This window comes from Eptesicus fuscus, chromosome 8, assembly GCF_027574615.1.
Source record: "Eptesicus fuscus isolate TK198812 chromosome 8, DD_ASM_mEF_20220401, whole genome shotgun sequence".
NCBI lineage: Eukaryota > Metazoa > Chordata > Mammalia > Chiroptera > Vespertilionidae > Eptesicus > Eptesicus fuscus.
Window position 1 is genome coordinate 80,959,889 of NC_072480.1, and position 17,948 is coordinate 80,977,836.

General features: G+C 42.8%; 1 protein-coding gene across 6 annotated transcripts in view; it reads right to left on the bottom strand.

The window, feature by feature from the left end:
- Positions 1–692: 692 nt before the first annotated feature.
- The window catches only part of TACC1 (transforming acidic coiled-coil containing protein 1), an 83,284-nt gene continuing 66,028 nt past the window's right edge, over positions 693–17,948 (bottom strand). For all 6 annotated transcript variants that reach the window (XM_028152494.2, XM_054720036.1, XM_028152492.2 and 3 more), the window contains 7 exons: positions 17,650–17,775; positions 15,771–15,847; positions 13,147–13,190; positions 11,667–11,827; positions 10,726–10,832; positions 7,411–7,531; positions 693–6,325 (listed from right to left, as the gene is read on the bottom strand). In XM_028152494.2, the coding sequence (XP_028008295.2) occupies positions 6,257–6,325; positions 7,411–7,531; positions 10,726–10,832; positions 11,667–11,827; positions 13,147–13,190; positions 15,771–15,847; positions 17,650–17,775 (705 nt within the window). In that variant the 3' untranslated portion in view covers positions 693–6,256. The remainder of the gene's footprint in view (positions 6,326–7,410; positions 7,532–10,725; positions 10,833–11,666; positions 11,828–13,146; positions 13,191–15,770; positions 15,848–17,649; positions 17,776–17,948) is intronic.

Genomic DNA, 17,948 nt, shown 5'->3' on the forward strand with positions numbered 1-17,948 from the left:
CTTCAGCATTCAGTAAATGGCAGCGCCACCTCCTCCAGTCATTTTAAGGAGTCCCCTCCTGGAGGTTCAAGGAGCACACTAGTGAAAAACATTTTTCGGAACTTTATAGGCTGTAAGGTCTTACAGTGCAGCCAATGGTCAGCAAGTGACAGTGGATCCCCACCTAGGTTGTAAAATGGAGCCTCTTATCTTTTCCTGCGATACAACGTATACAATGCCCCGCCCAGTCCCCCAGCCCTTTAAGCAGAGAGTCGGCCTAGCTGGTACTGAAAAAGATTTTCCTGGTATTAACCTAGAAGAGACATAAAACATCTATTTTCTGTGGGCCATTCTGCAATGTTTACACAGCGCTGGCTTCTTGGGATGACTTAGGTTCTTACGACTTGAGAAATGCCAGGGCAGACAAGCAGTTGGAAGCAAAACCAACAAGCTCCCAATTACTTTGTTTGCACAGATGCAAAAGCGTGGAAATTTATATGGTAAGGCCTGAATTCCAAAGTTTGTTCGTTTTGTTTTTAATTACACACCCAACCGAATGCATAAAAGCCCACAAAATGAGTGCAGTGAAAAAATGTCATCTTTTCTATTTTTAAACTGAAATATGGAGCTCATAAAAGTGAGGCTGTCGTAAATTTTCACTTGGGGACAAAAACCACTATAACCAGGAAAAAATGCATACACACACCCAAACGTAACAGTGGTAAACAGTTTTTATTCAGGCAATGAAACATGGAAAAAATATATTAGTAATCATTATAATAATTTCATTTGTGTGAGTATAACTTTTACAAATATTTACCTGACATATAAAAGGGAAATTACTGTGCATATAAAATTTATGTAGATGATTACTCCACACAGCACAATCCTGATAGCAGTAGTCAATGCAGCGTCCATTCCTCGAGACGAGGCTCTCACACACTAAATGGCACCCGTGGGGACACAGTGGAAGCAGATGTGCAATTAACTTTTACTTGTTGGCACATTAGTACACGTGGGTATCTACTGGCAAACACACTTGCTAACGGCAACACTGGAAAGTTTACTGCCACCTCTGAGATTTGAAGAAATGCCTGGGTCCTGTCCCATCGGGTAGGAAGGACAGGACTGAGGCTGCAGGTATGGTGACACCTGCCCTGTATCTGGACGGGGGTGGTTTCCGAGTTCAGATTTTCATAGGTCCACTTGGAAATTATTAATATAGAATATAGGTTAACCATGTGACTTGGAAATGCGTTTTGGAGTATATTTCAGACACCACTGAAAGGCAGAGGGGGAGAAAGTGGCATCTTTATAGTTCTAAAGAATCGATACAGGGAAGGTTCAAGCCACACCTCAGCTCCACGTCTGGCCTCCTCCAAATGAGTTAAGACTGTTGGCATCGCACACAACATCTTTATATTAGAACTATAATCTGAATATATATATATATATACGTATATATATATATGTAATAGCTGTAACCATATTATAGTTAATAAAGTCATTCCTTAGGAATCTTGTTTGTCCAAATCTAACTGCATGCTAAGAGGCACAGAAATGGGATTGCATTTGGACAAAGAACTACGAAAAGTGCAACCTTTAGTCTCCAGAATGCTAGCTCGGCACCGGGGAGAGTCTTCCCTAGAAGTGCTGCTGTTTATATTACCTTCCAGAGGAGATCCTTAGAGAGAAGTGTCTGATTTCTTTAGCTTTACTATATGGGAGACTCAAGGTTTGAGTGATAAATTGCTTTCTAAAAATCACTGGGCTCTGGAGGCCAGTCAAACCTTTTTGGACAGAAGTCTCCTCAAAATATTTCTATTAACATCTCTGAAGAAAATGACTTCTTAGACCTTTGGCCTGACATTCTGGGATTCCCAGACTATATTTGTTCTTTAATAAGCAAATAATAATCTGCTATCTTTAAAATTCTTCGGAATATATACATCTTTACTTTAAAATCCTTTGCCTGAATAATTTCATCTTTCAACGCCCAGTTTCTCTATTTCCAATAACAGGATAAAGTAAGAAACCAAGTCCAAGAGCAAGCTCACATGGTCACAAAACCACAATGAAAAGACAGTTCAGCGAGACAACTGCTAATTGTAGTGAAAAACCAAAAGGAAATAAAGAGGGAGCTTTGGGGCTTTTATACCACTAGAAAAGGATGTGCTGGATCATTTCCAACTAGTGCACACAAGTTTACCGATGCTTGCTCGTTAAAAATTCCATTGTGAGCTTCAAAGCCCCCAGCAAGCCCTCGGTTACTTTTATTTAAAGTGAGCGCTTCCCTCTGGCTGCTTTTAGACAGACAGCCCAGGAACATTGGGGGCAGTTTACTCCTCCTGTTCACAAAGAGTACTAACTCAGGGCTGTCCAACCAAGATCTAGGTATTGGTGTGAGAGTTGCACAAAGCGAGGGGCAGGTGGAAAGGGTAACTGGCTGGAAAGAAAATTCAACTTGAGCCATCCCTCAAAACCAAACATAAATCTTTCCTTAGATTCCATATCATACTGGAAGGCAGCCAGACCCTCAGATGTGTTTCTGCACTTCCTAATTTGGGCTGGGTCTGAAGAAGCTAGAAACCACGCGAGAAAACCGGGCTTCTCAATATTTCCAGGACAGTTTTACAGAACAAAAGGTGTGGGCAGGCCTTAGGAGCTTCTCCCAATATAGTTCATCTCAGGAGTTCTGACTGTAAGCAACTGGCCAACCACGCAACAAACTGTTCAGTCTCCAACTAAAATACTTTAAGATAAGGACTATCTACCTAGCTACACTCTGGCCAAGTAAAAAAACTTAAGCAATGTCTCTGGATCCAGCGTCTCAACAAGATCACCGAATACTTCCCAACTACAATCTAGGCCAGCAGCTTGCATTCATGTCTTTCCACTTTTGTAACAGGGTTTCCTAAGGCCTAACAAGGAATCTGGCTCTCTAGGGGCCAACTCTAGGCTGTCTTCTTACTCCAGAGTTCTAAAAGTTTGGAGTTGATTTGTTTGTTTTGTGGGTTTTTTTTGTTGTTGCTTATTTTTTAAGAAAAATAAACAAACATACTTTATTCTGTCCAGGAGAGTCTCTTGATTTGCCAGCTGCACAAGCTACATTTTTATTCTCGTTGGAGAATATCCACCTATTACATTCGAAGGAAGAACATGTTCTTGTAATGGTCATGGCTGAGAGGCCAGAGGCAAATATTACCTAAACCGGGGTCCTCTCGTATTCCTTGTTAGGGTCTAGTTTTTAAGGAATCTCTTTTACCAGTGTGCTGGGGAAGGATTGTCGTCACCTGTTTTAAGACATAGCTACCTTTTTCATATACACAAGAAACCTAAAAAGAGGACTAGGATTTACGATGGAGACCATCTATAAGCCTTCCACGCTTAAAACAGACCAACAAACAGAAAGCCAGTAAACATGGACATGTCACCAAAATACAGCAGCAAAAAGGTTTAGCAAGGTTTCTTCTGCAAATGCAGTTGCTTTTCTTGGTAGGAGAGGGCTAAAGGAGGCAATCAGCGACGCCGCCTGGAGACACCTCGCTCCACTGAGCTGAACTACAGCACAGCACTCGCACTAACCCCGGGACTGTTCTCAAAGCCCAAATGATTGTGCCATCACCTCTCCAACCACACAGCACTTCTGTTGTTCTTTTCTGTACAGAGTGGTAAGGCCACAGGCTTTAAAGTACAGCCTAAGCACCGATTGTGTAAATGCATATTGATAAAACGTGACTCTGGCTTTAAAAGGCATTACTGACCTCCTTGGGGCTAAAGATTGCACGCCTGTGAATAGTGCACTTCTAAAGGGAAATTCGCGTTTGGAGATCTACAGAGGCTCTCCACCTGGCACAATTCATTGCTGAAGGTGGATCATGCAATAGTTTTACAGGAAAAGCACGAAAACGTACAGGTACTGAACACAGTGCATGTGACCAGGAAGACCTTCAGGGGGTAAGGTTAAGACAAGAGTGCTGTAAAACACCTGCAGGAGCTGGTTTTGCCTATCAAATGCTGGGGAATTTTCCTTTTGGGGATTAACGGCCTCTCCCCTCTGAAGCAAGCCCAGGAAGGGCTTGAGGAAGTGGGTTCTGTGTGTGCGGGCTTGCTCCCTGCACTCCCCTCCTCCACTAGTCAAATGGACTCTGTTTAAAAACACTCAAAATGCGCTGATTTTCAGAGTGGTTCACATGACTTTTACTGCCCGTTTTGTTAAAAATTCTGACTTAAGTTTGAAAGGACTTTTTTTGCCTCAAAAGAAAAAATCTGAAAAACAAGACATCCCATTTGTGAAAAAACAACTGTTTCTTCCCCTTTACTTGCTGATGGGGTTACAGTTACCTTTTAATTATAAGATCATCTAAAACTTTTACAAGTACACTTTCTCAGCGTATTTCAAATAATCAAGAGGAAATATTGGTTTTGCAGCAACAAGTGAAGCAGAAAAGAAATGGCTCTAGGACGGCCTAGCCTCACCCAGTTCCTAGGCCCAGTTCCGAGGGAGCCCCACTCAGCTGCTCCTGCAGGAAGCAGCCACCTTCAGCCTGCAGACCCACCCAGAGGGGCCGCGCTCACACTCGCCAAGGCTGAGGAGTATCCAATACCCAGCAACAAATGTTATGGCGAAGTCTTCCCTGGACGTGAAACCTGAGCCGGGGTCATGAGTCATGACACCGGTCCGGTCGGGGGTTTCCACATGTCCAATCCCCCAAAATCCTGAAGCTGGCATTCTGAGCCAGGACTCTATTCCAAAATAAGTTTTTACATTTATGGAAAGAGGCTCTTCTGTAGGTTCTTATTTGACTATACTCAGGGGAAAACAGCAGCATATGTAAATATATGTGTTTGTATATGTATGTCAATGGGTACTCAGGGCCCCTTCTCATTTACAAATTAGAAGTAACAAAAGCCAAATTACCTCCTCAAATAAAACCACCAATACTGAAAATTAAATTTAAGAGGTGAAATAAATATGTCACACACAAAAAATCAGAGACATGGTGAACAGGAGATGATCCCAAATAGTAGCCATAAAATCACAAGTTTAGCGCACTTGGAAAAGCAAAGTGGACTTCAAAATGAATTAAGAGGCTGTGGTGGCGCCACGTTAGGACGAAGGGGAAGGAGGTGGAGCACTTACAAGGGTGCGGGAGTGGGGTTGGACCCAGGGCTGCAGCAGGCCTCCCCCTCCCTCCCACCAGAATGGTTGTGGGGGGATGGGTGGGGGAGACGATGCCAGTAAATCTCAGTGGGAATAATTTGAGAGAATTATTTGAGGGTTCATTTGAAGGCCTGCTTTCCCTCCAGTATTGAGATTTATCCTGCAATAAGACAGAATTTATTGAAAGGAATGCGTTTGCAGCACTCCTTTTTTGCAATATATAAATCTTGGTTGCAATTTACTAACAAAAGTGAGCTTTGGAACATTTCAGGCCTGGCATGGAATGCAGCTTTTACACAAGTTATAAGGAAACTAAGGTACAAAGTGGCCAAGGGACTTGTCTAGCTCGTTTATGGCATGCTCTGCTTTCTCCAGAACTGACCTTTGGCATGTGCAATAGAAGGCACCAAGCACACATTCATCGTCATGGGAATCCAGTGGTGCTTCCGCCCCATAGATGAATGGTCCTAAAAATTCCACTTCTGCATCTGACTTTGATTCCTGCTCGTGTGCAAAGTTCCTAACTGCTTATATGTATGCGACATAGAACTGAAAGAATTAAGTTTAGCTCAGAGTTCTCCAGGGAGCAAAAGGTGTGGGTGCTTCCTCAGCCATGAGTATCTCTTAAATGGTAAAGCAGGAAGAGTTCCTAAAAAGCTGCTCTTCGCAATTACTGAGAACATTATTTTTCAGAACCTATATGCCTCTGAAGTGAATTATATGTGGCAATGGGAATCTTTGAAGTATGGGAGAATATGCTGTTCATGTTACGGTGTGGTTGGAAAAATATTAATAAGGAAAGTACATAGCTGTAAAACAAAAACGAATTAAGACAGAGAAATCACAAACCCAACTTAGCAGCCTGTCTCCTGGACCACGGGCGGCGCTGTGAGGGCTCCAGGACGGCCTGATGCCGCTCCTTCGGCGACGGTGCCACACCCCAGGGTTCTTCCAGGGCTGTGCGCCGGCAGCAAAGCGGGACAGGCAGCAGTGGGCATGTGCCTTTTCAAAGTTTTTTTCTCTGCAAAGGGGCAACAATTCCTGGATAAGGCAAGATACTGTGGTCACGACAGAAGCAGCCAAATGCAGATCCACTGAGCGAACAGGGGAAACTCAGTCAGTCTTTCCCAGCTTTGCAATCAGCTCGTCGCAGATTTTCGTCAGTTCTTCGATTTCTTGGTTCTGAAAGACAAATGATACGACTGTGCAGGTCATCGGTGTACTGAGATAAAGGAAATTATAACCAACAGTCCCCAGACTGGCTCTACTCTAACTCCGTGGCTCTTTCTTCATCTTTTCTCCTTGAAAGAAAGGAGAGCACTATACCTCCCCACCTGGAAAATGCTCATGTGCAAAAAGTTGTGCTTAAACTGAGTAGGGGGTGAGGTTAGTCACTGGCCCTCTGCACCTTGTCCATGAACCCCTTACTTCTCAAATTTTCTTGTTATCATAGGAATTACCCAGGGTACCTGTTAAAAACACAAGTATCTGGGCCTCACTCAATCCATTAGCATCTCCAGGGACCTGGGATTCTTGAGTCCTCGTATCCCAGGAACTCTGTCTGATTTTTTTGTCAGAAGCCATGGTAAGAATGCTGTCCTAACTGAATGGAGGCCACAGGCATGAGTATACAACTGGAGACAGAGGAAGGAAAACACTAGAGGCAGACAAACACCGAAGTCTGAGGACCGCCGAGCAGCGAGCAATAGGGACCACTGTTACCACTAGTCACCTACAGCAGATGCTCCACCACCCTCCGCTGTTATTTGGGGCTGGGTCAGTCTTCCTTGTGGGGCTGTTCTGTGCACTGTAGGATGTTTGGCTGCATTTCTGGCCTCTCCACACTAGATGCCAGTAGCATCTCCTAGTCATAACAACCAAATATACCTCTAGGTGTTGCCAAATGTGCCCTGCATGGTAAAATTATAATCATGGGGAAGACGGCTTTTATATTACATTAAAACAACACCACCACCACACACACACACACACAGAACTTTTTTTTAAAAGGGAGCCTAAGACCCAACTAAACAGCGTATGGTCCCTGAAGTTCAGTTAATGCCACTTCCTCTCTGCGCCCTGCCTGTGGACAGTTCCCACCAATGTGCCTGGGAATTTCCTGGTTTGCCCTGTTTGTTTCCCCCCTGAATTGGCTCAGAAAGGAACTGGATTGAAGTGTCCGAGGCCTCTTTCATCCAGATCCACTGCAAGCTAGCCGCTGCGGAGGACAGAAACCCAGGTCCCTGTGGTCACACCCCTCTCCGTACCTTCTGCTGAAGGGCCCTTTCCAGGGACTCCACCTTCATCTGCTCTTTCCGGAGTCCCGCGTGGAGAGCTGCACTCTCAGCCTTGGCTTTTGTTCGAACCTGAGCAATCTCTTCATTGGCTCTGTTTAGGTTTTGTTTGTAGAATAAAGGGACAAAAAGCACATGGTTAGTCATCGGTCAGTGCAAAAGAGTCAGGACAGTAACCACTGACATCTCTGAAACAACCTAAACGAACTGACTTCATGACAAGAGAAAAACAAAAGGAATCGATGCCCTAAATAATTCAATTTTAACTTATAAACAATTTACACACAACTGCTAAGCAAATTTGCATGGTGCAAAACAATGGTAGAGTTAATCTCAAAGGCCATGGTGTCCTTCAAAATTCATGTCACTGGAAAATGAAATCACATGAGTTTCTACAACAATCAAATTAGTTTTGTGGGGTTTTTAACCCAGTACAATAGCAGGTAGGATCATCCTCGGGATCATCACAACTAAAGAGGCAGAATACTAACCATCTCATTTACGACACAGTCCTAAAAGTGACTTTACTATTGTGGGGCAAAGGAAACTTTTTTAAAAACATAAATGTCAGTTGATAAATAGCCAATTAACTGACGAAAGGATGGTAAAAACTCACTAGTAATCAGAGACATGCAAATTAAGGTGATAAGTCTTTAAAATCCGTCAGACTGGGGAAAATTAACAAGAATGATCTTGTCCTGTGTTGGCAGAGATGCAAGGAAACAGGCTCACTGGGGGGATGAAAACTGGCCATGTCTGTGGAGGGCAATGTGATAGTAACCACTACAGTTTAACATGTAAACACCCTTTTACATGGGCCAGCAGTGCCCTCCCTGTTAGTAACCCATCCACAGCAATATTCCCACTTGGCACAATGGTGAATTAGATTACACTATATGTTCTGACATGAAAAATGGCCATGCTATACTATCAAATGAAAAAGGAAACTTTGTAATATGCTGCCTCCATTATACTTTTTAATTTAAAAAGTCAAAGCTCTTATGGGCAGTATTTGTAAAGGCACAAAGACTGGAAGGATACACAATAAACTTTAATAGCAGTACCTCTGGGAGTGGCAATGGGAAAGGGGGGAACTTCAAAGGTTTTACAAATAGGAAGACAGAGAGCAAAATGTACAAGTATGTATTACTTTTTAGTTAAAAAATAAAGTTGGATGCATCCTTCACACCACTCCCCAGGGTAAATTCCAAATGTGTTGGATTTAAGAATTAAAAAATTAAGCCATAAAAGTATTAAAGGGAAAACATAGGAGAACTTTTTATATTCAGCCCAGGGGAAATCTTTCTTCCTATGACAGGAAATCCTGACGCTGTAAGAAAAATGACTGCTAATTTCACTACCAAAAATACATGTCTACATATCAAAACCACTATAAGCAGAGCCAAAGGGTAACTGACAAGCAGGAAAAATTATTTACCACTCATATCACAGAGGGCTGTCATTCTTAATATATAAGTACTAGAGGCCCAGTGCACAAAATTCATGCATGGGGGCAGGGGGTTGGGGAAGGTCTCCTCAGCCAAGCCTGTACCCTCTCCAATCTGGGACCCCTCGGGGGATGTCCGACTGCTGGTTTAGGCCTGATCCCTGGGACCACTAGCTCCTAACTGCTCATAATCTGGGACCGCTAGCTCCTAACTGCTCACCTGCCTGCCTGCCTGATAGCCCCTAACTGTGCCCCCTGTCAGCCTGATCACCCCTAACTGCCCCTATTGCTGGCCTGGTTGCCCCCAACTGACCCCCCCGCCCCCCCCCGCCAGCCTGGTCGCCCATGCAGCCTGCAGTTCAGTCGTTTGGTCGTCCCTCACTAATCCCCCTGCCGACCTGGTCGCCCCACGCAGCCTGCTGTTTGGTTGTTACTGTGAGGGTGTTCTGACCAATTTGCATATTACCCTTTTATTAGTATAGATAATGTCTATAGGTAACACATATATAAACTGACAATAGAAAAAGGGGCAAAGAACAGTCATTCATAGTAAAGCAAATATCTGTATGGACAGCTGCTAAATATGTTCAATTTCACTCATAAAATAAACATAAATCAAAACTACAATAAAATAAATGTTCTGTTGCTTGCCAAAAAACAACAACAACCCAGAACAACAATAATAAAAAACCCAACCGACTACACCGAAATACCATTTTTCATCGATTGTATTTGCAGAAAACCAAAAATCTGACCTGTTGGCAAAGCTGTAGGGAAAAGAGACACTCATACATTGTGTAGGAATATAAATTAACTTTTTGCACTCGGATGTCGAGTGTGACTCGACACGGTTAGCATCGGTAGCAGCTCTTTTTATACTCTTTGAATGTATCAATAATTTGAAATATAAAAAAATCCAAATAAATAAGTTTGTATGAAAAGAAACTCCAGTTTTTTATTCTACTGCCGTGCTTTGTAAAATCTGGGGTATTTAAAAAATTAAATCCCAAGTAGAATAAAGGAATCGAGAAAAAAGCAAGCAAGTGCAAAGGGTTAATAGAAGTCTAAGGAGGGCAATTGGACAGTATCGTAAGTATAAGTTCCTATATTCTTTGGCCCAGCATTCCTTTCCTATCATACAGAGAACTCCCATGCATGCCTAATGATAATCATAAAAGGTTGCTTATTGCAGCACTGTTGGTAGCAGATTTTAAATAACCTGAAGGTCCAACAGGGAGGGACATTCCAACAATGGAATGATACATTCCAACAGTGGAACACGCCACACGGCTGTTTTAAAAAGTAAGGAAGCTCTTCATGGATTGATATGGGAAGATTTCCAAAATACATTGCTAAAAGAGAAAAGCGAGGTATGCTATCATTTGTATAAAAAAGGAGATTCTCACAACATTAAAAAATGGTAATTATTGAGATGGAGGTGTTGGCTAACACTATCATGGTGCAATACATCAGTGTATCAAATTGACACACTGTATACCTTAAACTTACACAATGTTGTATGTCAATTATGTCTCAATAAAGCTGGGGGAGAAAAATGATGGGGATAAAAGAGCATCTGGGAGGATAAAATAGTGATGACCCCAGGAGAGGAAAGAGAAAGAAACCCAGGGGAATGGGCATGGGGTGGAGGGAGATACTGTATATCTTCTTATTCTTTTTAATATTAGAACATGGGAAGAGTCTACCTATTCAAAAAAGTAAGTACACACATGTGCGTGTGTGTGACACACGTCATCTAGAGTTGCAAAACAATGATTTCTTCCTTGCCTCCATCAATCTTCACAACATGAAAAATAAAATTCTTATGTGCAAGCTCTTACTTGTCCAGTTTTTCTTCTGCGTGGATCTTCAAAGCCTGATACCGCTGTTCCTCCTGCTTAACTCTGGCTAAGTAATCCTGAGCACATTTTTTCAAGGCTTCTTCATTCTGTTCTCAAATGACAAGTGAAAATAAAAGAAACAGGTCATTTTCTTTTTCTTCTGCTAGTGACACACCATGTATCAGAGTCCTCATTTTTTTACAAACAAGAAAACCCATTTAATTCAGATGCCTTTAAATTATACTGTCTGGTAATTTGAAACAGGCACTAATAAATCTACCGAAGAAATTCTAGATAATTTCTTCATGTATAGGTAAGGGGCATATTTTAATTTTCATACAGCAAGGTTCAATTACACTAGTACACCTGCTTTAGGAAGGCAGTTATTCAACTCTGAACGTCAATCTGATTCCCATAGATAAATTAGCCAGTCTCATTTTTATTTTAATATGGACAAAAAGAATGTTCACTGCTATAAATGTTATCTCATTGACGGTAAATCAAATCAATACACCTAAATTTGAAACATTACTTTTCTCTAGAATATGCAGCCTAAACTTTTCAGGGCTATCTCTAGAATCCCTTTTACTTTTATATTAGTAAAAACATTTACTAATATTTTTACTAATATTAAACTGGTGCATTATCAAAACGAACATTTCTAGAATTCTCCTAAAGTCCGAGGGTTCCACAGTTCTTATACTCCATGCCACACTTTGGTTGTGTCTGGGGTTTACGGCCTGACCCAGGAGAGGAATGACCAAGACACGCCATCCACAAAGAAAAGGGGGGGAGGGGATCCTCCAGCTTCCCTGGAACAGAAGATACAGGCCAACAGGGGCCCCAAAACCCAATTTAAAAGGCTACCCGTACTCCTCTGGCATACACATCTGACGATCCACCACCACAGCAAAGAGATTCCAGAAGAAAGGACATGCTACCTTCTTGAACCCTTCCAGAACACCTTTCAGGTTCTCATATCTCCTGAAGAGATCAGAAAGGGACCTTTCCACAGAGTTAAGGTCAGCCAGGGCCTGCTCCTTCTCCATGGTCAGTTGCTGGAAGCTTTTCTGAGAGGTCATACTTGTCCTTTGTTCATCTTCTGTGAATCACAATCAAAAGCAAAGGCACATTCAATCAACAAACAGTTAGCAGCTGCCCTCCTGAGCTAATAAGCAGTGTTCTCGCTGGTGGGACCCAGAGTGGACATTACGAAGTCCCCACTCTCACGCACTTATATTCTGTGGGAGAGAGATGTGGTGACAAGTGATGGGGGAATCAAGGCAGGGCAGGAGGGGGGTTCCCTTTTTATAGAGAGTAACCTCACTCAGGAGAGATCTGAACAGATTCCAAGCAGATGAGGGGAACAGCTGTGGCAAAGGCCACGTGCTGGGACAGTATTTGGTGACGAGGACAGAAGAAAATACCACTTCAGTGCTTAAGTGTAGACAGACCTGACTCTGATTTCAGGAGTCAGTCCTTACAACACTGGCCAGAAGTTCTAAATCCAGTGTGGGAAGATCAACCACTGCCGTTCTGGAAAGGCACCATGGGTCTGACAGCGGAAGGTACAGCGGGCAGTAGAGTGAGAACACTGCACCACCTGGGGGTACGAGCGATGTGCCTAGGCTGCCTGTGCTCTGGGTACTGGGGGGCGGGGGGCGCTTTTCACAGAATCCAAGTGTTTGCCAGCCTCTAAAATGAACTCAGCTACAGCTGATGCCCATCACTCACGGATTCCATATCTGTGAATCTGCCTACTTACTAAAATTTATTTGTGACCCCCAAATCAGTACTTCGGGTACATTCCTGGTCATTCACAGACATGTGCGAACAGCTGAGGTTGAGAAAGGTGATGCCTTCTCGCTTTGTACTGTTAACAAGTGTGCTTTCCACAGTCTATTTAGTGCTTTTGTGTGTGTGTGTGTGTGTGTGTGTGTGTGTCTGCGCTTTCTGTTGGTGATGTTGCTGTTTTAAAAAAAGCTCCCAAGTGTAGTGCTACAGAGCTGTCTAGAGTTCCTAAGTGCAGGAAGGCTGTGATGTGCCTTCCGGGGAAAATACATGCTCAATAAGCATTGTTCACACATGAGCTATCTAACACTGTTGGCCTCAAGGTCAATGTTAATGAATCAACACTATATATCAAATAAGATGTCTTTAAACAGAAGCACATATAAGACAAGATTATATAATTTCAAAACAGTTGTGACCAGAGTTTGCAGGAACCTAACCCTGTACTTCCCTAGAAGCAACAGTTCAGTGTTTGTTAACTCGGTGTTGGTGGCAACTTCATAAAACATAACTACTGCGAATAATGAGAATCAATTGTATCTAAGGTATGGACAAAGTGAAGTTTGTATCCTGATTTGAAACCCATCTATGGATCCTATGGCTCATACCCTAGAAAAAAATTGTCCTTACCAATCATTTGGGCAATGGTCTTTTCATATTCAGCCACAATTTTCCTTAAAAATAAAAAAAATTATTATCAGAGGAGAATTTGTAGACAACAGAAGTTGGAGAAATACTTTCCCAATTAAACACATTAACATACGGGGTGGGGCAAAAGTAGATTTACAGCTGTTCGTTTGGAAAATAATACAGCCGAAACCGGTTTGGCTCAGTGGATAGAGCGTCAGCCTGCGGACTGAAAGGTCCCAGGTTCGATTCCAGTTAAGGGCATATACCTTGGTTGCGGGCACATCCCCAGTAGGGGGTGTGCAGGAGGCAGCTGTTCGATGTTTCTCTCTCATCGATGTTTCTAACTATCTCTCTCCCTTCCTCTCTGTAAAAAAATCAATAAAATATATTTTTTAAAAAAATACAATTAATATAATCCTATCTAATAAAAGAATAATATGCAAATTGACCATCACTCCACCTCACAAGATGGCCTGCAGGGGAGGGCAGTTGGGAGGGACCAGGCCTGCAAGGGAGGGCAGGTGGGGGCAACCAGGCCTTCAGGGGAGGGCAGTTAGGGGTGACCGGGCTGGCAGAGGAGGGCAGTTGGTGGGGACCAGGCCTGCAGGGGAGGGCAGTTAGGGGCAATCAGGCCAGCAGGGGAGCAGTTAGGCGTCCATCAGGCTGGCAGGGGAGTGGTTAGGGGATGATCAGGCTGGCAGACAGAAGTGGTTAGGAGCAATCAGGCAGGCAGGCAGGTGAGCAGTTGGGAGCCAGCCGTCCTGGATTGTGAGAGGGATCTCAGATTGGAGAGGGTGCAGGCTGGGCTGAGGGATACCCCCGCTGCAGGCCATCTTGTGTCCACATGGGGGTGGCCATCTTGTGTGTTGGAGTGATGGTCAATTTGCATATTACTCTTTTATTACATAGGATTGTGTTCATTGTACATAAACATAGGATTATGTTCATTGTACTGATGCATGAAGATTCGTGCTAGGATGGGCCTTCCTTTCCCTGGTTGCCGGCACTGCCTTTCCACTCCTGCCCAGCCCCGGAGCCGCCTCTTTCCGCTCCCGCTCCACCTTCCCACGCTGCCCAGAGGCCCTGAGAGACCGAGGGTGGGGCGGAACGCCTGCGTCCCGCCCAGCCCCGGTCGCTCGGCGCCTGTGTATGCAAATTAACCGCCATCTTGAAACATATCAGTGGTAGGTAAGGGGGGAACTACTATAATGATATTATGGCGGTCTTCCTAAAAGATCTGATCTGTGTTCAGGCTTTCCTGGCCCCAATCTACCATTTCTGACATCTGTCCCCTCCGATTTACTTACAAGTTTTATTTTACTATCCTAATCCCCAAAGCAGCTCAGTTATTCAAAGATCACCCGTCATGCTAACCTTCCTTTAAGTGAAATGCAACAATGTTGGCCTAAGTGACGGTGCTCTTCCCTGTGATCCCTCAGTAGGAAACGATGGCTCCCCCCTCCTCACTGGTCGTGCCCATCACTTTGACCCTGCACCCAAGCTTCTAACACATAATAATAGCTCCTATAAGCTCTCCAAGGACAGGGGCTGCTCCTTCTTCTCCACCATTCCCAGAATGGCGCCTTACACCCAGTAAATAAATGCTCAAAAGAACAGATAGCCCTGGTCAGTGTGGCTCAGTTGGTAGAGTTTTGCCCCATGCACTGAAAGGTCGCTGGTTCAATTCCCAGTCAGGTTGCAGGTTCGTATGGGAGGCAATTGATCGATGTTTCTATCTCTCCCCCTCCCTTCCTCTCTCTCCAAAAAAAATTCAATAAAACATCTTTTAAAAATTAAAAAAATAATAACAACACAAGAGACACAAATTAGCATGGACTTATTTAAAATATTTCCTAATCATTCAAGTGCTGACTGTATAAATTATTTATGCTTTTTCCCTCTTCTTTGATGCCATCTCTAGTTATTACAGGGCTCCTAAATCTCCTTTCTAGAGAGTGAGCAGCAAAAATAAAAAGCTTTCAATTTTAAAATGTCAATCAGTTCTGTTTCCTGTTAACATGCTTTTTATAATCTACTAGAGGCCCGGTGCACGAAATTCATGTACGGAGGGGGGTTGTCCCTCAGCCCAGCCTGTACCCTCTCCAATATGGGACTCCTCAAGGGATGTCCGACTGGTATGGTCAATTTGCATATTTGTCTATTCTTAGGTAGGATTTATTGGTTATGAGATTTGATGCTACCATGAATAGTTTTTTTAAAGTATTATGTAAAGGGGACATCTGTAATACTTTCAACAATAAAGATAAGTTTTTAAAACATATTATGAATTATATTGTCTCCATAACTGAATGTCAGGAAATCTTATTACTCTGTATTTCAAAGGGATATTTTTATACAAATTTATTATTTCAAAAGATAAGAATTATGTGAGTTCTGCTTACTTGTAATGTTCTGAACACCCCAAAATAAAGTATTTGAATATAATGCCTGGTGAGCAATGCTCATGAAATGATATTATCAATCACAAATTAAGATATAAATAGCATAGCCCCACGTTCTCAATAGCTGGTTCTGTGATAAGCAAATACTTTCATCATTTCATTTGTATTAAATCTAACAATGCATAAAGGTATACAATCCCTCGCCCAAACCTCCAATCTTACCTCATCTCCAAGACTTCTTGTCGGGTTTCTTCGTATTTTTTCTTCCATTCATTTGCTTCAATCTCTTTAGTGATTATCTAGATTATAATAGAGAGAAAGCTTGGTTTTACCTACTCAATCTATTACAGCTTGAATTTAAGACTGGAGACTGAAACAACAGTTCCACCCAAGACATTCACTATACATTAGGAATGTACACCTCATCATCTATCTAATGCTCATAAGCATTTAGAAAAATAGACTCTTAGCCATATGCGATGCTGGAAACGGAGCCACCAGAGTAAAGGTGAGTAGAACATCTCCTAGGAAAATTCCAATTGGTAACTAAGATCTCTGTAAATTCAACCTTAGGCCAGGGTCTGGCTCTCGCTCTGTAGGCCTAGAACACAGATTGGGACAAGACACCCAGAGCAGAGCATCATCTGACAGAGAATCACCTTAACCCAAGGAGACACCAGTGCACCAATCTTAGTTAGGATGAGAAACGAAACTGCCACAGTCAGAGCATTAGAAGTTGGCATGACCAGCATAGTCTCTTTCTGCAGAGATTTCTGATTGCTTGATAAAAACAGAGTCAGAAAGAGAGAGTTGGAAGTTCAATGCCTCCAGCCAGTGCATCCATCTTACTATAGGCTGTGCAGAACCCATGGGGATGCCCATGCTAAATGGGAAAGAAATTATCTAAATTCACTGCCTGAAACACCATTTGCCTTGCACAGGGCTTGGATGGGCACACCTTGTTCTCCTTTTATTTACTTCTCTGTGCTTTTCTCTAATTGGTACATTTTTTACTTTGGTGCCTAGAAGCCAGCTTATCTGCTTCGGTGACTAAACACATCTTTCCTTTGATCCATGAGGGGGACATCTCATAGTTTAACTCTCAGGAGGAAGGTGAAGTCATTTTTCTCATTTACAAGATTGGGGCGGTGGGAAAGGGGGACCTTCTCAACACTACACCCAAGCTGACAACAGGGTTAGTTGACATCTCTCATTACCAACCTAATGCTATTTTTTTAAATATATATTTTTATTGATTTCCGAGAGAAAGGGGGAGAGAGAGAGAGAGATAGAAACATCAATGATGAGAGAGAATCATTGATTGGCGGCTCCTACATGACCCCTACTGGGGATCAAGCCCACAACCTGGGCATGTGCCCTTGACTAGAATTGAACCTGGGACCCTTCAGTCCGAAGACCAATGCTCTATCCACTGAGCCAAACCAGCTAGGGCCTTACTGCCATTTTTCTAAAGCTTTAAGAGACATGTATCAGAGGTACTTAACTACTTTCATCACATTATAAAAATAAAATTGCTCCACCTGCTTTAAAATAGGGTGGAATCATCAAGTAATATACAAGCCAAGTACATAAATATAGCACAGAAATATAACAGGAGAGAGTGGTAACTGAATTCTAGTATATAACAGTGTCTTCCATATTTTTCAGATCACCCAAGGCCTAGCAGTGACCTACTTTTGGACAGAGGCTGCTCAAGAAACACGATCAAGGCATTTGAGAGTTGAATTAAAGAATGGATGAAGGTAGGAAACAATAGTAGATTAGTGCAAGTCTAGAATTTAAGGAATTTTTATGTAGGAGCATATATGCTCTGTAAAATAAAGGCACTGATTTACAAACTCATGTTAGCAAATTTTTATATTTAAAATTTCAAGGCTAAAAGTTAAAGAGGACACTCCAATGTCAGGACCCAGCACCAACGTGGCGTTTTACAGGGAGCCCTTTATCTGAGCTAAACAAGCTGCAGGAAACACGAACTTCCAGCGGGGATAACGGAGGCCAGCAGAGATGGAATCTGCCTGCTGCACATGGCTTTACAAAGAAATGGAGCGATAAGTGGGGGGAACAAGAAAGCATTTACCTCTTCCCTTATCAGGGTGAGCACTGCTGTCTTATCTGATTCACTGAGGCAGATGCCATCCAGGGGGCTCTCTCCTCCACAGGCCACGGACACAGGGGCCTTCTCCACAGGGGACTCCAACGGTCCCTGGGGACAGGAAGGGGAGAGGTTACATTTAATACGTTTAATCTTCAGCTTCTTAATCCTAAGTATCTTTCAATAATTTCCTCATTACTACATTGATCACAATCTTTAAAAACATGTTTCGAGTAAAAAAAACACACACAAAAAGACACCCAGCAGGGTTTTTGAGGAATCAA